Source organism: Phodopus roborovskii, unplaced genomic scaffold, assembly GCF_943737965.1.
Source record: "Phodopus roborovskii unplaced genomic scaffold, PHOROB, whole genome shotgun sequence".
Taxonomy (NCBI): domain Eukaryota; kingdom Metazoa; phylum Chordata; class Mammalia; order Rodentia; family Cricetidae; genus Phodopus; species Phodopus roborovskii.
The window spans coordinates 2,143,544-2,167,160 of record NW_026125665.1 but is presented as its reverse complement, the minus strand read 5'-3'; the positions used below and the strand labels follow the sequence as shown (position 1 = coordinate 2,167,160).

General features: G+C 52.1%; 1 protein-coding gene across 1 annotated transcript; it reads left to right on the top strand.

Moving 5' to 3' along the window:
- The first annotated feature begins 1,369 nt into the window (after nt 1–1,369).
- Nucleotides 1,370–22,852, top strand: Ap1m1 (adaptor related protein complex 1 subunit mu 1). Its single transcript, XM_051178198.1, has 12 exons — nt 1,370–1,551; nt 7,541–7,697; nt 11,535–11,602; nt 12,914–13,044; nt 13,618–13,765; nt 17,117–17,243; nt 18,315–18,457; nt 18,731–18,802; nt 19,064–19,222; nt 21,634–21,759; nt 22,007–22,082; nt 22,223–22,852. Exons 1-12 carry the CDS (start codon nt 1,510–1,512, stop codon nt 22,243–22,245), a joined length of 1,272 nt encoding a protein of 423 aa, XP_051034155.1. The 5' UTR covers nt 1,370–1,509; the 3' UTR covers nt 22,246–22,852.
- Nucleotides 22,853–23,617: the final 765 nt, after the last annotated feature.

Below are 23,617 nucleotides of genomic sequence, written 5' to 3'. Positions count from 1 at the left end.
ATTGAAGGCATGCACCACCACACCCCTTTTTGCTTGTTTTACCTAGGTTCTGTAGCACAGGCTGCAAACCTGCAGTCCTACCAGGAGTTGGACAAGATGCCTCAGCAAGTAAAGGCTCTTGCCACCAAGCGTGCAGACCTGAGTTTGAGTCCTGGGATCCACATAGTGGAAGGAGAGAACTGATTTACACAAGGTGTCTTCCTACCTTTATGTGCTCACACATAACACAATAAATGTTAAATAAGAAGGGAGGGAGTAATAAAAGGGAAATGGGCTAATATGATCAAAATATAAAATGAGTACATGTATGAAATTGACAAAGGATAAATTAAATATTTTTAAACTGCGTTTTCCTGTGTAACCTTGGCTGGCCTGAAACACACGGATCTGCCTGCCTCTGCCTCTTGAGTGCTGAATTGAAGACCCACATTACCAAGCGTCACTAAAACTCACTACTTTAAAAAAAAAACTTATTTTAATTATGTGTCCATGTTCAGGTGTGTGTACATGAGTGCAGGTGTCCACAGAGGCATCAGATCACCTGAAGCTGGAATTAAAAGCAGTTGTGAAGCACCATATGTGAGTGCTGGGTACAGAGGTCTGGACGGGTAGGAGTGAATACTTCTCCAGCCCTAAAATTACTTTTTAAAATCTTTTTCAGGAAAAAAAAAAAAAAAAAAGGCACTCCTGCAAGTAAAGGCTTTTGCCACCAAGCCTGCAGACCTGAGTTTGATCTCTGGGACCCACATAATGAAAGGAGAAAACTGACCTCCCTTTGTGTATAGGAACACACAAAGTAACAAGGAAAACAAAACTGCGGGCAGGTATTGAGGTGCTGGTTGGTCTTCCAGGACGTTTAAGAACGACCGAATTAAAAGAAAATGGGGAATAACCACACTTTGCACTAGGCTTGATGGCTAAATAACACACCTGCTAGTCACCTGGGTTCATTGGGGCAAAACGGGATGGGGCAGTCGTTGACAGGTTGACACAGGTGACTACTGATAAGTTTTGATTGCCATTCAGAGACTTACTTCCTGTAATCGCCACCCTACAGCGAATCACAGCTGGTAACGGGATATTAGTTTACTAGACTTCTGCCGAATGCAAGGCTGATGACCCACAGATGCTTTCAGCATCTGCCCACAGCAGCGGATTTGAAAGCGGTCACCTTCCACCGCCACTCTGCCAGCCACAGGCCAGTTGCTCCGCCCAGGGCCCTCAGGCCCCTCCTACCAGGGAGGCTCCGCCCGCTGGGACTTACTTCCGGCCCGCTTGAGCTGTGGATGAAAAACACTGGCACAAACTTCGTACTGCGCCTGCACCTATTCTGTTGCGCATGTGCTCACTCGCGGCTTTCCCTTCAGACCGGACATAACGGTCCGCGCGCTGCTTCATGGACCGGAAGTGGAGGGGAAGTGTCGCGGGGCGCGCCGGGCCTTGCTGAACGCCGGCAGTTCCTGCCGTTGCCGCCGCCCTCGGCTATTGCCGAGGCCTTCCAAAGCCGCCATGTCCGCCAGCGCCGTCTACGTACTGGACCTGAAAGGCAAGGTATTGAAGGACTCTCCACCCTACGCGTTGCCAGGCAACAGTGGGGCCCTCGCCCTGTCGGGACCCACCCTGTTGCTAGGTAACTGACCGTACAGCCCTGCCAGGGCGTCGGGCAGGCGGGGCAGCCTCACTTGCCGGCCCTACCCTGTTGCTAGGAAACGGCCGGTGGTCTTTGCGAGTCCCGCCACATCTCTGGTTAACTTGGTGGGCTATGGTTGCTAGGTAACCGTCCGCTTTGCCCCTTTCCCGCCTAGTGCGCCCGGGTACGGGGATTGGCCTTTGCCCTGGACCGGAAACTGAGGACCCTGCGCCCTCGGATCGCGCGACCCTTGGCCGGAGGTGTGGCGGGGACTGTGTCCTCAGGTCGGCCTCTTACTCTGCAACGTGCAGTCTATAAGTGCTTTCTCCCTAGAGCAGCTATAGAGGCGAGTGGTAACAGACTTGCCTAGAGTCACACTGATGACTGGGAAATAGCCATCTGGAAGTCCCACCTCAAGCCTCCTTGCTTTCAGCCGATGCTTTCAGAGAAGCCAGGCAGGTTGCTACGTCCTGGGCCCCGTGGATGGGCTAAGCACATGGGAAAGCACTGATAAATGAATGACTGCTGGGGCCGTGTGTTCATAACGGACCAGTAGCCCCAGCTGGGGGACAGGAAGCTTTCCTGACTGGTCAAAAACAAGACTGCTGAGACATGGAGGCCCTGGCTAGAAACAGGACCCAGGCTTCTTTCCCAGGGGTATCTGAGAAAGAAAATTTAATTCGCGTGTGTTTGTGTGGGTTTGCACATGTGTGTGGAGGAAGGAGACCCTGCTACCCTTACATGGACTCTTGTTATCAAACTCAGTCACTGGACTGATTCAGCAAGGTTTCCAGGCCTTTAAACTAAATGGATCTGCCTGTCTGTATTTCCCAGCAGCACCCCTTGGTTTTATAAGACAAGGTTTCACTGTGTAGCCCAGGCTTTCCTGGGCACACTCTGTAGACCATAACCTGCCTCTGCCTCTGCCTCAGGAGTGCTGGAATTAAAGGTGTACACCACCACAGCCTGGATATGGCTCATTTGTGTTTTTGTGATGCAGAGGCTGTAACCCAGTGCCTCAAGTCTGTTCAACAAGCACTCTGCCAGGGAGCCACAGTGTACCCAATGCAAAAGCCTTCAGAAATGGGCTATCAGTATCCCTCCATCCATTAAGGTGGAAGGCAGGTGACCAGCCTCTCATGTTTGGAAGTTACCAGAACAGGTCCAGCCACAGTAAACAAACCCAACATTCCCCAGTGAAAGAATATTGGTGTCCAACTCATGTGGGAGAGCTGGGGTTGTTCAGAAGTGAAGAGGTGGAGTGCCCCAGCTCCAGCCTTTTCCTTAGTCCCTTGAGTGTGTGCCTGCCTTGGATGCCACCCAAGGTCAAAACTGGTGAGTCCCAGAGCCAGGCTTCCTCCACAGCCTTCTGGGAACCTGGGTAGGCACAGTGTCCTCTAGGCCTTATGACACATGCTCTGCCTGTTGCCCTGGCCTAGAGGTACAATGGGCTGCTTGTCATGGCTTGCTTGTTTCTTTAGCAAACACCTCATTGGCGCCTAGCTAGTACTCCATCCTGGACTCAAGCTGTAGAGCTAGATTCGTGTAGATTCAACCCATCCCTGCAGCTGAGATATGTAACCATAGACAAACCTGTGGCCTCTCTGAGCTTTGCCTTCCCGCCTGGTCCAAAGAGTCTTATCTGGGTTGTTATAGGTGTGATTCAGGCCTGGCCCTGCACAAGGCACAAAGAACATTGTATTTAGGTTCCACATGCCTAACAGTTGGGTTGCTTGCCTTCTCTTTGGCAGTCAGAGAAAGTTACAAAAGATTTCCAGGCAGAACTGGGCACCTGAGCTGATTCCGAGGAAGTGACCGGTATCCCAGTTGGCATGCACACAGCCCACAGACTAATGGTGGCACCTTAGGGCTCCAATGGGAGGAGGCCCCAGGATGGGATGTAAACAGACATGCCTCTGGAAAGTTCCTCAGAGGTGCTGTAGAGCTCCCTGAATCAAAACAACCTTATGGCAATGTGTCAGGCTGAGCTGCTGGTTACTGTGACCACCTTTGGCAAGCAGGAGGTCCTCCAAGAATTGCTTCCCCAACCACCCCTCAGCTTCCCTGTTTGACAGCGTAGCCCTGGTGACCCTAGGTCTGGTGTGCTGAACTCTCTAAATTGTCCCTCCTTCTGGGCACTGAAGACAAAACCCCAGGCTGCCCTGTTACTCACAAGGACCTGTGTAATGTGAGTTCTCATACCCCCAGCCCAGTGCCTTTGTATGCACATGGTTCTGGCTCATCCCACTTCAGGAAGTGGGGACTGTAAGGAGGTCCCTGGACAATCTGTCTGCTTCTGCCTTGGGGCCTTTGTACTTGCTCCCATGGAGAGCTGTGTGACCCAACTTCAATTCAAACAGCACCTCCTCCAAGAAGCCTCTCCTGCTTGCCCTGCCTGAGATCATATTGTAGCCCTCCCACCCTGACCACACTTCATGCAACCCACTGCATCACATGCATGTTTATCTGTATGTCTCCTTATCCTGGGACATTCCTGAGAATAGATACTCTCATTTTCCATACTGACTCTAGATGCCCAGAGCAGAGCCTGGCTGTCAGACAGAACTCAGTAAGTGTGCTGTGCTGAGGAGGGAGTGGGGCCATGGGAAAGACAGCATGTCACTTGCTCTGATAGAGAGGACTGTGAAAGACAGGGTGTAGCTACTATGGGACCATAGGGCATCCTGGAGGCCATGGGTCTCAGAGGTAAGTGGTGCTGCTGCAGGGGCAAATAATAGGAATGTGAGAATGGCCCCCTCCCCTGGGGACAGGCAACTGCCCCTGAGCTTCCTGATGGGTTTGAACAGGCAGGGAGAGGCTGCCTCATCTACCTTCTGTCGAAGCTAAATCCTTTTCTGCTTCGTGGGAAAGGACCATGGGGTGAGAGGATGGCAGGGAGAGGAGCTGTGGCCTGTCTCACCTGTCCCCTCCATGCCACACCAGCTCAGAGGGGATTCCCTCCCCAGGGTTTCCTAACCCTCACCCCTTCCCATCAAACCCTGATGGAGGTGGGGCTAGTGGGGAGGTCTCCCATTGTCTATCCACAGGCAGCTGTGACAGTGCGGGACCCACGTCTGCCCTGCCCTGGGCAGCCCTGGTGAAGTGACCCAGCAAGTACTCCTGGCTGACTCTTTGATCAGTCCAGTCTAGTCCTTGAACACCTGAGCAAGAAAGCAGGCTTAGTGTGCCCAGGATAGCAGTTCCCAGTGAGCACAGGTGGCCACACAGCAGGTGGGAGTGGGAGTGAGGATGTCACTCAGATCCTGGCCCTGCTCTGCTTCTCTGGGCACTGTAGTCTGTATTTGTAAAAGTAGCCAGCCTACCATATCAGAGACAGCAAGAGGAATAGGAGCAGACCCAGCGAAGGACAGTCCCTCAGCCAGGGCATCAGACCCAGAAGTTCACCCAGTGGGTGCTATGTCCCCTACAAGGCCCAAGTGCTTAGGAAAGAAAGGAAGCATTTTGCTACACTGTCATCGCAGCTGGAAACAACAGAGGCAGAATGTTTTCAGAAATGACAGGCTCTGAGGCAGGTGATGCCTGTACAGCATGGCAGCTCAGGGGACTGCAGCCCTGCCATATCAGCAACCAGCCATGCTAACAGCAGGCAGTGTGACCACAGCTCCCACATGGCCCCTCCATCCCATTTCCTCAGGGTCTTCCAGGGTACTCAGTGACTGAGGGGAGAGCTCATCCTGCCTATCCTCGTGTCTTGTATCTCCGAGTCCCATGTCCTACAGTCCTGCATTCATGCTCTGTGTCTGCACTCAGCTGCCTCCGGGTGGGAATAGTGATTCTTTTAATTTCCTGTGTGTGTGTGTGTGTGTGTGTGTGTAGTGTGCGTGTGTGTGTAGTGTGTGTGTGTGTGTGTGTGTGTGTGTGTGTGTGTGTGTGTGTGTGTGTGTGTGTGTGTGTGTAGAGAGAGAGAGAGAGACTGGGGGTATGTGCACAAGGGTGTAGGTGCCCATGGAGGTCAGAAGAGATCAGATCCCCTGGGGTTACAAGCACTTGTGAGTTAACTGATGCGGATGCTGGGAACTGAGCCTGTCTCTTACCAGCGATGGACTTAAGCAATGAGCCATTTCTCTAACCCCTGGGATTTACTTGTTTGTTTGGTTTTTGAGACAGGGTTTCTCTGTATAGCCTGTTTGTTCTGAAACTCGCTCTGTAGACCTGGCTGGACTCAAACTCAGAGATCTGCCTGCCTCTGCCTCCCAAGTGCTGGGACTAAAGATGTGTACCACCAATGCCCAGCAACCCTGAGATTTTTTTTTGTTGGTTGTTTTGTTCTGTTTTTCTGGCTTTTTTGTTTGTTTGTTTCTTTCTTTCTTTCTTTGTTTGTATGTGTGTGTGTGTGTGTGTTTTTTGGAGGTTTTTTGTTTTGTTTTGTTTTTGAGACAGGGTTTCTCTATGTAGCCATGGCTGTTCTGGAACTCACTTTGTAGACCAGGCTAGCCTCAAACTCAGAGATCTGCCTGCCTCTGGCCCCACCTAGTGCTGGAATTAAAGGCATGTGCCACACCACACCACCCAGCTCATGAGATACCACCTCCCAACAACCCTGGAATTTTTAAAAGACAGGGTCTCACTCTGTCTGGTCTGAAGCTTACTATGTAAACTCACAGGGATCCTACTGTCTTTGTCCCCAAGCACTAGGATTAGAAGTATGTGTTGCTGTGTTTGGTAGAGTATTTTCAGCAGGGAAAGTGCTTGCTGTGTAACTATAATGAATGGTCTGAGTTCAGATCCCCAGAACCTACTAAATGCCAGGAGGACATGGTACCCTAGGATCCAGGGATCATGCTGGACAGCTGAGGTAGCAAGCTCTGAGTTCAAGTAGGAGACCCTGTTCAATATGTGAGGTTGAGGAAAACCCCATGTCACTTCCTTCCCTTCACACTCAGGCTCATGTACTGCACTCACGCACATACATTCTCTCTCTCTCCCTCTCTCCCTCTTTCTCTCTCTCTCTCTCTCTCTCTCTCTCTCTCTCTCTCTCTCTCTCTCTCTCTCACACACACACACACACACACACACACACAAAGATGTTGCATTGAACTGCCTATAATTCCAGCACTTAGGATTGCCATGAGTTTGAGGCTAGCCTGGGCTACACAGTGAAATCATTTCAACAAAGCAAAAGCTACAGGTATCTTTCTTGTCAGAGTAGACTGTCCCCAGACACCAAGGTACTATATAGAGATTGGAGAGCCCTCAGATTCTGAAATCCTGGGGTCCCCAGATGCTCTATGCATCTTCTGAAAGTCATGTCCTTGTCTTTGGTCTGGGTCTATTTAAAATTTAGCCACTGAAGTATTCATATATGTGGGCTGGGGGTGGTAGCTCATGCCTGCCATCCCAGCACTCAGGAGGTAGCAGCAGGAGGAACAGGAGTTCAGGGTCATCATTGGCTACATACTGGATTTGAGGCTAGCCTGGGCTCATTGGGCCCAGTTCCATTTTCCTTTGAGTGTCCACTGTCATACATAACTTTGTCTCTACCATAACTGTTTCTGGGAAGAGCCAGTGTCATGTTTAACTCTCGTGTCACTAACTTTGCAGTGTGGTTGTTCCCATTCCATAGTCCCTTGGTGACGGGCAGTGGTTCAGACCCTCTGTGCAGGCAGGAAGACCAGGGCAGGGCCTAGGAGGAAGACACATACAGGCCTCAGTGAGGTTCTGCAAACTTGGACTCCTGGTGCTATGATAATGAGGAGAGCCAAGTGCACCAGCAGGTCTGCCTGGAGTGCTCATGGGGGCAGGGCTTGCCCCTTTCCTGCCCTCCCACTACAGGACAGCTTTGTGGTGGCAGTCAAACTGGCCTGAAGTCCTGTGCCTTCACAAATGTTTTCCACCCCTCCCCCAGTCACTCAGGAGTGAACATCACCCCTTCTTTCCTTCCCAATGCAGGTACTCATCTGCCGGAACTACCGTGGGGACGTGGACATGTCAGAGGTGGAGCACTTCATGCCCATCCTGATGGAGAAGGAGGAGGAGGGCATGTTGTCACCTATCTTGGCCCATGGTGGCGTTCGATTCATGTGGATTAAGCACAACAACCTGTACCGTATCCCTGTGCTGCGGAGTAGAGTGGGGGGCTGGGGGGGGGTGACATGCCTGCCCATTGGCACAGGACAGCTGGACAGCCAGAGATGCAAGTTTAAGGAATGCTAAGTATCCCAGAAGCTGTAGCCCAGGGGAAGGAGGGACTTGTGGCAAGAGTGGGGGCCAGCTGCGCCCAAGGTTGGCCTTTGGAGGCATGTCATGTTAAACAGGGTAGGTCTTTGGGTGGGGTGGCCAGATTGTCAGAGGCAGGAGTGAACAAATGAGGAAAATGGGGTAGGAGTAGGGGTGGGGAGTTCTCACGCCCTGCATCCCCAGCCCCTCTTCAGCCTCAAACCAAGCGTGCTGCCAGCTGGAATCCCACCATGGGTGTACCCACCACTTGGGGCTTTGGGCAGACCTGTCAGGGCCTGATTGCACAGTAGGCAGTGGGCACACCAGCTCTGCAGCTGCAGGTCCCCTCAGGGTCAGAAAGTAAATGTGTGTGTGTCCCCAACAGGTGCAGGCGCTGCCTCTTCCTATGGACACAAGTTCTGGCCTTGCAGCTCCTGCCCTACCTTCTCACCCAGGCATGACCCTGGAGCCACAGGTTAGCTGTGATGATAGGTGCCCCCCCCACTTAGGTTGGATCCCAGAAATATCCCCATCTCTAGAAACCTTGAGAATAACTTTGGAGAGGAAATAGGTGGCCTGGGACCCGTAAGAGAAAGATGGCTATTATTTGAAGCCAAACTCTAAACTGTGGCTGCCCAGCTGCAGGAATAGGTGAGATGCTTGTTGGATCAGCAGATGAGTCCCTGTCACCACTGTGTACCTCGGTGTAGCAACAGGGGCATAAGAGGGTTTGCACCTACCCCACCCCCGCATTGGGGCATCCTCCACCACTGCCCCATCCTCTATTGTCATTCTCCTGGGTCTCTAGTTTGTGCCTGGACCCTGTTCTATAGATTGGGCAAGGCTCAAGTGGACCTGGCTTTCTCCCTCCTTCCTAGGTCTTCCTGCCAGCACACATGTTGGGCATGGGTGTGGCATAAATAGAGATTGCGGGACTAGCTACAGGCCTCCCCTGGTAGCTCAGACTGATGGGAAAGGGAAGCAGGAAGCTCCTAAGAGCTGATAGGCATGTTGTGCCAGCACAGTCATTGTGAATCTGGCAGCCTAGACCAGTTGAGGAGACCTAGAGGTTTCTGTAAAAAGTGTGGTTGGCTTAGTGCAGTCTGCAAGGCTAGGAAGGTGCTAGGTGACAAAACTTTTGCTGGGAAGACATTACATACCAAAGTATGGATACCACTGAAGTCTAACTTGATCAACCAGTGAGTTTTACTGCAGTTACATATAAGATTATGGGTGAGGGGTGACTTACAGGATCAGAAATGATTCGAAGATAGCTGCATCACCAAAGCCCATGCCAGTGTGTGAGAGCTCAAGAAAGCTGGGAACCTGGAGCACACTGCACAGCCTGCAGGCAGCTTAGCAGGTTGGAGAATGTCCCTTCCAAGTGACTCTGGTCTAAACTTCTGCCCGGCGGCTACCTCTGTTGGTCTCTTGTTTCCTCCAAGCAGCTGATTTGGTCTCAGATCTTCTTTGCAACTTTGCTTGCTTACTCTTGGGAAGAGGCCTAGTGAATCTGCTCAGTTTCAGGGACTTCCTAAAGCTATTTGGAGCTGTTTGCTTTCCTACTTAAGGAGTTTCCCTGCAGGGTGCAATGTTTCTATCTCAAGAGGAAACTGCTGTACAACACCACTTCCTTCAGCTGTTACATTCTTTCTCCCCCTTGTTCTGCTATGATCCCTGACATTGGAGGGATAACTACAAATGTCTACCTCTGGGTAAAAATTAAGCCACTCCAGGAGCTTTACCAGTTATATATGCGTTGAGGCAGAAAACATTGGTGATTGGTAAACACACATTTTGAAGGCAGTTTGACAGACACATCACATCAATCTGGTAAAACATTACAAGTTGCTTACCCCTTGGGGTCCATGATCTCACTAGCCACAAGTTTTTGTCCTGACATACAGTACCAGATATGAACTTCCTCTTGTGGAGTAGGCCTGAAAGCCAATAGAAAGGCTGTTGGTCTTTCCCATGATCACCAAGCCACTCCTACACAATCAGGCAAGTGCTGCCTATCATGTCAGTATTAGCATTCAGGGTCCATTACTGAGCAGGAATGTTGGTGACAGTTCACCAGCAGCATGAATAGCTCCTCTGGCACTGTAAAAGCCAGCCATCAGAGTGGGAGTTTCCAACTTAATTTCTCTATGTCCTGCAGTCAAACTTTGCAATGTCTTCAGCAATAGGTCTTATATCTAGATGTGGCATACAATCAACAGCAGTATCAATAGCCTTCACAGTTTGTGGAGCCTGGGATTTCCTGGCCAATAAGTCACAGGGAAGGAGTACGACCCACAGTGGGGGCTTCCCCTCTGAATCCTGTATTAGGCATAGACCATACCCAAACACCTGTTTCCACAGATAGGTCCTTTATGAAGGGGAAAAGTTAAAGTGGCTGCTTCCTGACTCAGGCGAAAACAGCAGCAAATGACTTACAGGTGTGATTTTAAAGAGGAAGAGAAAAAGAGGTCTGTGTTAGAATGGGCTGGGATGCTGTGGCAGAGGAGATAGAGGATGATGGAGAAGAGGAGGTCTGTGTTAGAATGGGCTGGGATGCTGTGGCGGAGGAGATAGAGGATGATGGAGAAGGGGAGGTCTGTGTTAGAATGGGCTGGGATGCTGTGGCGGAGGAGATAGAGGATGATGGAGAAGGGGAGGTCTGTGTTAGAATGGGCTGGGATGGGCATAGAGTGGGAGCGGGGAGGACGACAAGGGAGAGGGAGAAGGGGGTATCAAGTGGCTGCCTCTGGATAGAGAGAAGACAGACATGGCACATAGGCAGATGGTGGTTTATAAAAGGTAAAGGGGGAAGCCGCAAGTTAGCACGAGGTGTTTAATTTTGGTTGGACATGTTAACTAGGGCACCCAAAGGGGGCTTTTGATTGCTGGATTTTGATACTTTGATAGCTGGACCTTGGTAGTCAGGCTCAGGATGAGGAAGTGACCAAATAAGATAATAGATGTTGGTGGCTAACGGGGGAGAAGGGCAAGACCTGCTAGAAACATGTTTGCCGTGCTTGGGCTGAGTAGAGCACCTTCAGCTTGAGTGAAGATGCTTATAAGAGGCCTGTGGCTGTCTCCACACTGGTAAGGAAATATTTGCATCCCTCACTGATAGGCATAGACCCTGTGAGATCTGCCTGCCAATCTCTCATGGAACAGGTTGATTTATGTGTGTGTCCCATAATCAAGAACAGGCCTCATGTGTTTGGAGAGCATACAAAATAGCAGGATAATTCACTGGAATGCCAGCAGACTTAACTATCTTCCAACCTGTGTTGGCTTCCCTGTGGCCAGATTTCATATGAACCAGTGGGCTGCTTCCAAGGGTATCTGGAGGGAGTGGCCCTTACTGTGGTCTACCCTGGGCTCCCTATCTGGGGGAGTAGATGTGTATAGCATCTCTCCAGGAAAAGTATTGCCACAAAGTAGACACAGACGATCCTGACCTGGTTGCTTCCCCACCCAGATGGGTTCTCCCCATCTTGCTCCCAAACACAGCATCCAGAAGCCAACCTGTAAGCCTTCCACTTCTGTGTCCCCCAAGGTTCCACTGACTGCTTACGACATGTCCTTGGCCTGGCTCACATTTGGGGCTTAGTCCTCCTAATCTTGGGCCCAGTGGACAGCTAGAGTGCAGCTGGTGCAGGGAGAATGGGGGGCAGGGGGGTCTGTGATGTGGTATCCCAGCCCCAGAAGGCTCCTTGACTCTGTCACCATGCAGTGGTCGCCACTTCAAAAAAGAATGCTTGTGTGTCGCTGGTATTCTCCTTCCTCTACAAGGTGGTGCAGGTAAGGCACTCAGCAGTGAGACTTTTTCCTGGAAAGGGCTTTGGGTGAGGGATTATAGCATGGTATACCCAGGTGGTCCTAGGCCAGGAAGCCTCAGCCTCCTTGCGGGTGAGGTCTTTGGCCTTCACTGCATCCCCAAGAAAGTGAACAAATGGGAAGACATCATGGCTGTGCAAACGTACTGGGGCAGGAGGGTGCATAGTGTGACCCAGGCCCTGTGCCTGGACATAGAGGGTTGGGGTCAGTTAGGTGAACAGGCTGGGCCTTGGGGACATGTAGGAATATGCAGTCTGATGCTGGTTAGTACACAGCTTTACTCAGGACACCTTTGGATTTAAATCATCTTCTGGCTGCTGAGTCCTCTGGGATGAAGGCAGCAGAGCTATGGGCAAACTCTTTGTTTGCTGCTGGGATTGAGCAAGAGTACCACGGCTGGTTTTGGGTTTCCATGAGTGCTTCTGGGAATGGGGAACTTTTTCCCTGTCTCTCCTGCCTCTTAGGTTCCTCTTAGCTGAGGGCAGAGAATGGAGCAAGGGAGCCCACTGGGCGAGCCCCCAGGTGACTTCGTTCTGAGCAAGCCCACTGTGAAGAGCCAAGCTTTGCCACCTCTGGTGGGCGGGCGGGATATGACGAGGGTGCTGTGGTGAGCAGGGATGCAGGGATGCGGCTTGTTTCTCCTCACAGCTGGCCTTTCCTGCTTGTTCTAATGCCAGGCCTGCTTCAGTGTCAGTATGAAGACAGGCCTCCTGGTACCCCTCTGGGTCCCCTCTCTAGCCTCCTACCTACCTATTGAAATGGAGATGTTTACAGCCAGATAGCCAACACTTTAGGGGGGTAGGTGGCAGCCTTAACTCAGAGGCAGGCACAGTCAGATTTGACAGCAGAGGCCTCAGGCAGCTGTAATGTTGACACAGGATCATTTCTCCTGGCCAGTACCTGTGGGCTATCGCAGTAAATGAGGATCAGGATAAACAAATAGGCCGAATAGATGTTTATTCAGGGAGAAATAACTTACAACCTAGACTGATGAACACCAGGAAATTCAACCCGATCCTCTCCTGTCCGAGTCACGCCAGGAAGAGAGCGCCTTTCCTGGCCCCCTCCGACCTCCTTCCACAGGTCACTTCCGCCCATGGCTCCACCCCCAATGGGCGTGGTCAGTGCCACAGAATACTATCTCACTACAGTGGGCCATGTTCAGACCCTTGAATTCAGGGCCTGTGCCATCACCCATGGGGAGCATCACCCATGGGAAGGGCCAGAATGGCCCTTGAGTCTGGGCTGAAGCCTACTCTTCTGTACCCTGCCCAGGTCTTCTCTGAGTATTTTAAGGAGCTGGAGGAGGAGAGCATCCGAGACAACTTTGTCATCATCTACGAACTGCTGGATGAGCTCATGGACTTTGGCTACCCACAGACCACAGACAGCAAGATCCTACAGGAGTGAGTGCATGTGCCCCCAGAACCTCAATTGCCAGCCCAGCAGGCAGGCAGGTTGCTCTCCCTGTCCCTGCTATTTTTTAGTTATTTTGAGACCAGGTCCTGATCCTCCTGTTTCTGCCTCTGGAGTGCTGGGCTGATAGGAGCAGGCCATGTATCCTGTACAATCTTGCCTGCACAAGCAGAGACCAGCAGGTTCCATGCTGTGCTTCACCCCCTCAATGTAGCCTGGGATGCCAGCTCCCCACTTGACAGGGACACCAAGGAAAGCTGCCACTCTGCTGTTCTGGTGGGAAGGGGTCACTGGGTGGCCCAAGGCTTAGTCCCTTCAGGTACCCACAATGCTGACTACTTGATTCCCCGTTCCCCACCCTGCACCAACGCCCTACCTCTGAAACTAAGTATGTGCAGCCCACTCACTATAACTGCACATTGTGCCTAGTCAGAGGCCACCTTCCTGGAGCCCACTAATATGGGAGTTTCCAGTGGTTGGACCTCCTTTCCTTCTTAGCCCCATCCCAGCGTCAAGACCCAACATTGTATGTCACCTCTGAAACTGAGTGGGTGGCCCCATAGGTACATCACTCAGGAAGGCCACAAGCTGGAAACGGGGGCCCCTCGCCCCCCAGCCACTGTCACCAATGCTGTGTCCTGGCGTTCGGAGGGCATCAAGTACCGGAAGAACGAAGTGTTCCTGGATGTCATTGAGGCGGTTAACCTCTTGGTAGGCTGCCTTCTCTCTTCCTTTCCCCGTCTTTTCCAGGGTGGAAGTCAGAGGGATAAAACTGAAAACCAGCAGAGCATGTACTCCTGGGCTTTGGCCTCAGTCGTTAGAGAAACCCTGCTCCCTCTGTGCCAGCCTCCCTCTCACTTAGAATCTGTAGGGACAACATAGTGGTGGCTTTGAGGAGATTGAGGTAGGGGACCTCAAGTTCTAAATCTTCCAGGGTCACGCTGTATCAGAAAAAGGGAACTAGAAGGGGCACCCTTCATAAAGCCTGATCATCTGCATTCCATCCTGGGTCTTATAGTAGGAAAAGAAAACTGACTCCTGCAAGTTGACCTCTGACCTCACACATGTACACTCGTGCATATGCACCTGCATGCACACACACACACACACACACTAATAATAAATAATTACATTTTAAAGAAATACCAGGCCTAGAAGATGGCTCAGTGAGCCAAGTAAAATATAGGTATACCAGCAGACTGCTTATGTACAAGTGTGAGGACAAAGGTTCATATCCCAGCACATGAGTGGAAGCTGGGTGCACTGTAACCCCAGCACTGAGGGATAAGGACAGGAGGTTAGCCCAGCCAAAGTGAGAATTCCAGCTCACTGAGAGACCCTGCCTCAAACAAAGGATGGGGAACCAGAGGGCCAGATGCCTGATGTGAAACTCTGACCTCCATGTGCTCACACACAGACATCTGCACACATGTAAGACCAAACTCATAAAGCCAGCTCTGTCACCAGGAGACTCTGGAGTGTTACAGCCACCCCAAAAGATCACACACCCCAAGACTGCTACTTTTCTAGAATACTGAGATGGGTGGCTTGTGCTTTTGGCTTGTGTGTTCCTTGCTTAGTGTTTAGTGTTTGTGGTAGTGGGCATGGAACCCAGGACCTCTGTGCACAGGGTATATTAGTTACTTGTCTAACTGTCAAAATACCTGACAGGCGCAACTTCAGGGAGGAAGGGTTCATTCTACATCACAGCCCATCGTAGTTGGGAAGTTTGATGGCAGGAGTACGGGCAGCTGTCACATAGTATCCACAGTCAGGAAGCAGATAGAAGAAGGCTGTGCTTTTGCTGGCCTCCTCCTTCTCACTCATCCAGAGCTGCAGCTTGTGGGATGGGGCCCTTGCATGCTGGGTGGGTCTTCATACCTCAGGTAACCCAATCTAGAAACTCCCACATGACTATAGGCCTGTCAGGTTAACAATCAAGGGTCACCATCACATCATGCAAAAAAAAAAATTCTGTGTCTGTGTCTGTGTGTATGTATGTATGTGTGTGTGTGTGTGTGTTTGTGTGTATGCATTCAGGGTGTGGGTGTATGTGTATGTATGTGGGGTATGTGTTTGTGTATGTGTACTTGAGCTAAACAAGATGGCTCTGTCTCTTTATTCAAAGCAAATGAATGGAACATGATGCTAATACTGATGCTGACAGTCTTTTTCTCCAGTGAGCCATCCGAGCAGATGGTGAGAAGTCAGAAAGGGGAACAGCCTGGGCATGGAGCATCTGGCACTAGGTGTACAGAGAGCCCACATTGAGTAAGACAGACAGCATTACCATCCTTGAACTCACAGACCTCTGCCTGCCTCAGCCTCCCCAGTGCTGGGACGACAGGAGTGCACCCCTCGCCTGCCGTCTGCTCCTCTATCACACCTCCTCTGTGTATTAGTTGCTTTTCTCCTGCTATGGTAAAACACCAAGACCAGGGCACCTTGTTAAGAGAGGGTTTATTGGGCTTATGGTTTCTAGAGGGTAGGGTCCAGCATGGCAGCAAGCGGCAGACATAGTGTGTGGAGCTGGGAACTGAGCCCTCCAACCACAAGCATGAAACAGAGTGAACAGGAAGTGGCACAAGGCTTTGAAGCCTAAAAGCCCATCCGCAGTGATGTATATTCTCCAGCAAGACCACACCTCCCAAGCCTCCAGACAGCACTAACGGGAGCATGTTCAGATGCCTGAGGCTGAGCTTCAGACCACCACACCTTACCCTTCTACCTGGAATCTGCCTACATCTTACTCAGAATGGGTTCTAGTAGGAACATCAGTAAAACTATTCTGAGACGGTGCCAGGTAGCACCCATCTGTCTTCCCAGAAACTAGAAGATTGAAGCAAGAAAATCATAATTTTGAAGCCAGTCTGAATTCCATAGTGAGACTTTACCCCACCCCCTACCCCCAAAGGGAAGTCCATTTTGAGTGTGTATGTGAGAGAGTGAGTGTGTGTGTGTGTGAGAGAGTGTGTGTGTTGTGTGTGTGTGTGTGTGTGTGTGTGTGTGTGAATGTAAGTGCATGAGTACTACAATGGAGGTCAGACGGCAATCTTGGGTGTCAGTCCTAAGCCTTCCACCTTGTTTGAGATGGTCCTTTTCTTGTTTATTGGTATGTACACCAGGCTTGGAGGCCCCAAAAGTTGTAGGGAAGTCTGTCTCCACCTCCATTGCAGCTACTTACAATAAATATTGGTTTTATTTATGGGGCTTTGGGGCCTTGAACTCAGGTCCTTATGCTTGCATGGCAGGCACTTTATTCATTGAGCCACTTCCCAGCTGCAGTCTCTGTGTTCTGAGTGTTATGTTTAGACCATGTCTACTCACTGAGTTTCTGAACTTAGGGCTGCTGTTTTGCCTTCTTTTCTGCTTCCTGTTCTCTGTCTCCTTCCCCCTCTCCCTCTGGGTCATGGAGACATTTCAGGGTTCTGTTTCTTCCTTGAGCTTCTGCTCTTGTCTCATGGTTATCTTAGGAGTGTCTGCAAAGCACCTAGAGCTGTGTGTTGCATGCCATTATTTTGACAAATGGTGGATCACACTCAAGGTAGTGCTCCCTTGAGTACCCCCAGGTGCTGGGAATTCCCTAAGGCGTCCCTGTCATCAGCAGTGCAGTGAGAGTGGACATAAACATAGACACACACTTCTGGTTGTGCTGCTGTGCCCTCACCCACCTTTCCTGTCCTGCCCTTTCCACATTGGGCTGCAACTTTGGAAAACACGCCGGTGAAGCAGCAGCCATGTTTGCGGTATCATTTGCCAGGTAGTGTCTGCTGGTAGCCCATGGCCAGTCTAGGTTGAGTAGGCTCTCCCTGGTGATGTCATGGTGACGTCACCAAACACCACAGTCCAGTTGCTGTGCGTGTAAAACTAGGCCTGGGTTTCCATCTGCTTAGACAAGTGCCAGCGGAGTGGGCACCACCATCCTCTATGCTGCGGGACCCTGGCACCTGCATTTGGCTCATCTGCTTGTCCTCCTCGGGACAAACACTAGCGAGAAAGTCGGGTCTGCAGTTAAGCCAGAGACGTGGATGTCACACTTTACATAGTTCTTGCTGTCCTCAGGTCAGTGCCAATGGCAACGTGCTGCGCAGTGAGATTGTGGGCTCCATCAAGATGCGGGTCTTCCTCTCAGGCATGCCTGAGCTGCGCCTGGGCCTCAACGATAAGGTGCTCTTCGACAACACAGGCCGTGAGTACCCGAGAACAGTTGGGATGCTGGATTAGTCTTGCCCCCGAGAGCTGACTTCACCTGATCCCAAGTGCGTGCTCACCCAGTGGGAAAGCTTTCAAGTGCCAGGGTTAAGAAAATTCTTGGTCAGTTGAGGTGGCTCAGCAGGTAAGGGTGCTCGCTGCCAAGCCCTGTGACCTTAGTGTAATCACTTGAGCCTGCAAGCTGTCCTCTCACTGCCGCATGTGCACGGCAGCACTCACACCAAGAATTCCACATTGTGCCAGGCATCAGGGGCGCACACCTTTGATCCCAGCACTCAGGAGGCAGAGGCAGCCGGATCTCTGTGAGTTCAAGACCAGCTTGGTCTACAGAGCATGTTCCAGGACAGCCTCCAAGCTACACAGGGAAACCCTGTCTTGAAAAAAAAAAAAAGACCTCAAAGGCTAGCGCTGTAGATCAGTAAATGATCAACATTGACCTAGCAGACCTGGGTGAGAAGATTATGAGTTTGAGGCCATCCTGGACTACAGTGTGAAACTGTCAAGAGGGTGGCAGAGGCTAAGGTTCTTAGTACTTTGACACCCTGAGTGTGGGCTGTTGAAAGGTCACACACCAAGGTTGGGCTCTTTCTGTGATGTGGCTTCCAATAGCAGACCACAGCACAAGTAGGCATGTCTAGGCTTCCATGGCTCCTCATGGACACAATACCTAGGCCCTAGTTCCAGGTTCCTGGCCCCTGACAGCCTCCTGGACTTGCTAACCCTGCCTGGGCCCTTGAAGTGGGTGAGACACCACAGTGCCACCCGCAGCCACTTAGCAAATGTGTCCTGACCAGCTGCCGTCTGGAAGCTGAAGGGATGGTATGGCACAGGGAGCCCAGACCCCAGGACTCCATGCTAGTGACAGGCTGAGATGTGGAGGTAGGAGGATGACAGACAGCTTTCTAGGAACTGGCCCCTTGTGTATACAAACTGGATTATCTTCTGGGTTTGGGGCTGGCTCTGATCTGCCAGGGTGGTCCTGGCAGGGCAATTGGAGGTCACACAGGGACTCTAGACCCCATGCCAAGTCCACCGCTGCCCCACACAGGAGGGAAGAGCAAGTCAGTGGAGCTGGAGGACGTGAAGTTTCACCAGTGTGTGCGGCTGTCACGCTTTGAGAACGACCGCACCATCTCCTTCATCCCACCGGATGGAGAGTTCGAACTCATGTCTTATCGCCTCAATACCCATGTGAGTGCCTCCCAGGGTAGCAGGTTCCCAGGAACGCTCACCTTCAGTTCTCACACACCCTCTGGGCACCTTCCAGCCCCAAAGGTGGGAGGAAGCCTTGACCATTGCTGACTTTGTTGGGCAGACTGCTGGACAATGATAGCTGCTCCACCTTCATAGGAACCTAGGGAGGCTGCCCCATCACGTGCCTGCACACTAGTCTCCTGGAAGAACAGGCCTCAGTTTACCCTCAGTAAAGTGAGACTGGTGTGAGCGCCTTCCTGTGTCCCACAGGTGAAGCCTTTGATTTGGATTGAGTCGGTGATTGAGAAGCATTCCCACAGCCGCATCGAGTACATGATCAAGGTGAGTGGGAGAGTGAGCAGTCTGTCACCTGGAGCTGGCCCAGCAGCAGAAACAAGGAGACAAGCCCATCCTGTAGATACTCACCTGTGTGCTAGAGGGAGGGGTGGGCATCTTGAGGGCCTAGGACAGGAGGGAGATTCCTACAGGTGTGGGCACTGCCAGGTAGGGACCGTGTGGTCCTGGTAGTGGCTGGCAGGGGTGGGGGTGGCTAGACTCCCTTCCCTGCACCCTCCAGAGCCTCTGCCTGGGGCCTCCTTGCAGGCCAAGAGCCAGTTCAAGCGACGGTCAACAGCCAACAATGTAGAGATCCACATACCAGTCCCCAATGATGCTGACTCGCCCAAGTTCAAGACTACAGTGGGGAGTGTCAAGTGGGTGCCAGAGAACAGCGAGATTGTGTGGTCCATCAAGTCCTTCCCGGTGAGCCTAGTATTCACATGTCCCTGAACCATCCCCCTCCCAAGGTACTCACCCCTGTCCTCGTCCTGGGGAGTGGCATCCTGGTCCCAGGAACACAGGTGCAGTTCCTCCCTGTACCCCAGCAGGGCTGGGGGAGAGCAGGCCACAGATCTAAACCAGGAGGCCTTGCCCTTGGTGGCCCAACACAGCCACTACAAAAGGGTCCCACACACAGTGGGTGCCATCTCTGCCCTCATCCTCACCCTCGCCTGTACTGAACTGTGGCATTTTGGAGACTGGGAGCCAAGGCCAGCTTTTCTACCCTTTCCCAAGGCACCCCAAGTTCTGCACTCCTGGCCTTAGGGCCTTGCATGGAGTCAGGGAGTATAAGTAGGAAGGATAGCCAGGCTCGCTCAGGGTAGATGCTGTCCAGTGCCCACTGTCCTGGTGCAGAGTTGACTCAAAAATGTGTTTTCAAGCCAGGTAGTGGTGGCCCAAGCCTTTAATCCAGCAGTCAGGAAGCAGGGGCAGGTGGATCTCTTGAGTTTGAGGTCAGCCTGGTCTACAGAATGAGTTCAGGGCAGCCAGCACTATTACATAGAGAAACCCTGTCTCAGAAAGAAAGGGGAGGAAGGGAGGGAAGAAGGAAGGAAGGAAGGCAGGAAGGAAATAAGGAAATGTTTTTTTTCTGGCTCCTGGTGACATACCTACTCCTTGCCCCTGGCCCTTGGTGACCACTGTTTCACTTTCTCTGATTTTGCAGACATCAGGGACCACCTGTAAATGGAGTCACAGTAATTGCCCATTTGTGCCAGCCTTTTGTCATGTGGCACAGTGTCCTCAGAGCTCATCACTGTCCTGAATATTGAAGTTCTGTTTAAGGCCAGATGATACTCTGTGCTTGCTGTGTCCCTTCCTTTTCCATTGACAGACACTCTGGACCTCACCCCCCCCCCCCCATTCAGCTGCCGTGAGTGTGCGTGTTCAGACTTCTCTTCCATGCCTGCCCTGTTCTCAGGCATGCCCACAAGCAGAATTTCTGAATGGTTTGCAAAAATTAGTTTTAGTGATTTGAGGATCTGCCATAGTGTTCTGTATAGAAAGGCACCATGTCACATGGCCCCCAGAGGTGCATGAGAGCTCTGGCTTCTTCTTGTCTTCCATGTTTTTGTTTTTGAGCTTGGGTCTTACTGTGTAACAGTGGCTGACCTGAAGTCACTGTACAGACCAGGCTGGCTCAAGTTCACAGTGATCCACCTGCCTCCACCTCCCTAGTGCTGGATCCACCCATCATCCATCCATCCATCCATCCTCACATTTCCTTAGTCTTTATTTATGAACATGCGGTGACCCAGACCCCCATTTAATTCACTCACTCACTGGTAATTTCATGTTAGTGTTGATGCCCATAAATGTTTCTCTGAACTCTGTCCTGGGTATCACAAAATCTACCATGTGACATGGAATGTCATTCTCTACAAATTCTGTTTTCACATGGAAGTTGTTTTGTGGGGATTTTGTTGGAAACAGGGTCTCCCTAAGTAGTCTCTGGTCTGCAACTCAACTGTGTAGCCCTGACTGACCTCTAACCATTCCACCCATGCTAGTCTGAAATTCATCATGCATCCTAGGTTGTCCCAAAAATTCCCATTGCAGGCTGACCCTGAACTTGCCAGCATCCTCCTGCCTGTGTTTTCCTCTCTCCATTCCCTCCTTACCTTGTTGTTGGGTGTCAGGAGTTGGAATGTTATTTTCATTGTCTCCCATGGAGTCGTGGTGTGTTTACGGCTGGAGCTGACGCAGAGAACCTTGGAAGAGCCAAGGCTCAGCCCTGCTGCATCCTAGCTCCTGAGCAGGGCCCTACTCACAGCCTGTCCTGTTCCCCCTGGTCTGAGTTCAGGAGACCAAAGGCCATGTTGTCCCAGGTACAGCTAAAGCCAGAATGCCAGGCATAGGGGACAGCCAGGCCTAAGCCTGTTTTCTTCCTGGCCGGGGCAGGGCAAAGATCCCAGCCAGTCCTGACTGGCCACTTTCAAATCACTTCCAAGTTATTGGTGTGCTCCTGGGAGCCTGAGCCCACCCATTGTTCAGTGCCACCCTCTGACCTTTTTGGTTTTATCTTACACTGATCTGAGATCAAGTAGGAGAGGTGGTACAGTGGGACACCCCTTCACCCCTCCACCCCACCCTCACCTCCCCATCCCCCCACTCCCGCACGCGCAGTATATTCCCAGGCTCCCTTTTCTACCATGGCTAGTCTGGCCCGTCTGGCTTGGCAGCACCCCTGTCTGTCCCTAGGAGCTGTTGGAGCCTCTTCACAACCTGCCCAGCTTTGGCTCCTGGGAGCCACAAGCCAGCCTGGGAGACAGCACATTGGTTGTAGGTCAGGAAGCTGGGCAGCTGCCTAACTGCCTCCTGCATTGGCTCCCCAGGGTGGCAAGGAGTACCTGATGCGGGCCCACTTTGGTCTTCCCAGTGTGGAAGCTGAAGACAAGGAGGGCAAGCCTCCCATCAGTGTCAAGTTCGAGATTCCCTATTTCACTACCTCTGGCATCCAGGTATGAGTGTGTCAGGGCTGGCTGCCTGCAACACTTGAGCCCAGAGTCATAGCCCAAACCACAGATCCCGTCCTGGCATGGGGCCCATTTACCTGGGGCATCTCAGAAAGTGTGTAGTTGAATGACACTTCCTGTCCCTCTGAAAAGCTCAAGGTCACCAAGGGGAAAGCGTGCAGCCCCCTTGGCCTTGCCCCTTGGGTGAGGGGTGCTGGTGGGGGTGCAGCACACTCAGGGCCCTTGTGTCCAGGTACGCTACCTGAAGATCATTGAGAAGAGTGGCTACCAGGCCCTCCCCTGGGTGCGCTACATCACACAGAACGGAGGTGAGTGGCTGGCTGGCAGGACCTACAGAAGTCTTTTTAGGCTGGGGTTTTCTGTGTGGAGCTGAGGGCGGGTGCCCCATGCCCCCGTGTGGAGCTGAGGGCGGGTGCCCCATGCCCCCGTGTGGTGCCCACATTTCTAGATTACCAGCTCCGGACCCAGTGAGGGGCCTCTGCAACCACCCCCGCCCACCCGGCCTCAGGACATACCTGCCACATGCATTGAAGCCGAAGCTGAAGGGTGCCTCTGAACACACAAAGCCACCCTCCTCTCAAGCCTGCGAACCCACGCAGAACCCATTCCTTGGTCCCGTTCTGATCCAGGGTGGGAAGGAAGGGCCTGCCAGCCTCCCCCAGGAGCAGGCCAGATTGAGCCTTGGCTCCTGGTGCCACATGCCTGGCCACTCACCACCCTACAGATGCCATCCTCACCCACCACCAGGGTCTCCTGTTGTTGCCATTTTGTTGAGCATGTTGATTGTCGTTGTCGTTTGTTGCTGTCTATCACCTTTCTACATGCGTCCTACAGTCACCATGCAGCACTTGGTGAGGGCAGCTGTCCCCTCTCCACACTGGTCCATGTCCAGGAAGTTGTCTGGCTGGCTATGCTTCCCATGCCAGCCCTTGGCCACATCAGTGTTTCCCTAAGAGGGTACGTGGCCTCAGCCTTTGCCCCTGAGGGTCCCTGGGCAGGCATGGGCTACATCACTGTACAAGGCCACCTTGCTCTGCACCCCTCTGTGTGACAGTTACATTAAAGTCCATTTGTTACACTTACTGCCTGTCCTTTCTCTGTGTGCTGTGGTTCAGGCCCACCTGGGTGCCCTGGGCCATGGCAAAGTAGGCCTAGCAGTGAGGGACTAGTGGGCCCTTCCCCTGAGTAGCCGGGGCCCTTCTGAGGGACACAGTGTGGATTGTCCTCTCTGGGTCTCTAGCCTGCTGTCTCCTGTGGATGGTAGCCTTCCTTTGCTGGTCTGAAGTTGGAGACTCCCACGTTCCCCACCTGGGCTTTGCCCCCAGACTGGTTACCGAGTTATAAGTTTACTGGTTACAAGTCCCAGTGGGCTTACAAGTTGTGTCCCCATGGCCTGTCAGTGGCCTTTGCTCTCCTGCCTTTCCTTGTCACCACACTCCTACTTGGGATGAGTCACGTGCATTTCACCTCTCATGGCCAAGAATAACCTTCCTAGAGCAAGGCCAGCTCCCAGCTCAGGGTCTAGAGCAGGGCCTGCCAGCATCTGGAGGCCTCTCAGCCCTGCCTTACCCACCAGTGTCTCTGAGGGCTGCCCACTCCAGACAGTGTCCTGCCACCCTGTTGCCCTCCACAGGTCTGCTGCACTGCAGGCTGTGGCTCTGAACATCCTGTTTTAGTGCAGCCACCAAGAACCTACCCCACCACTGACCTGCACATGCGAGGGATAGAGATGTTCTGGGTTCCACCCTGTACACCAATAAGAAAACGGCAGCCACACAGCAGAGGAGCAGGCTGGGTCATTAGAGAGCACAGAGATCAACCCCAAGCAGGCAGCAAGGCTGAG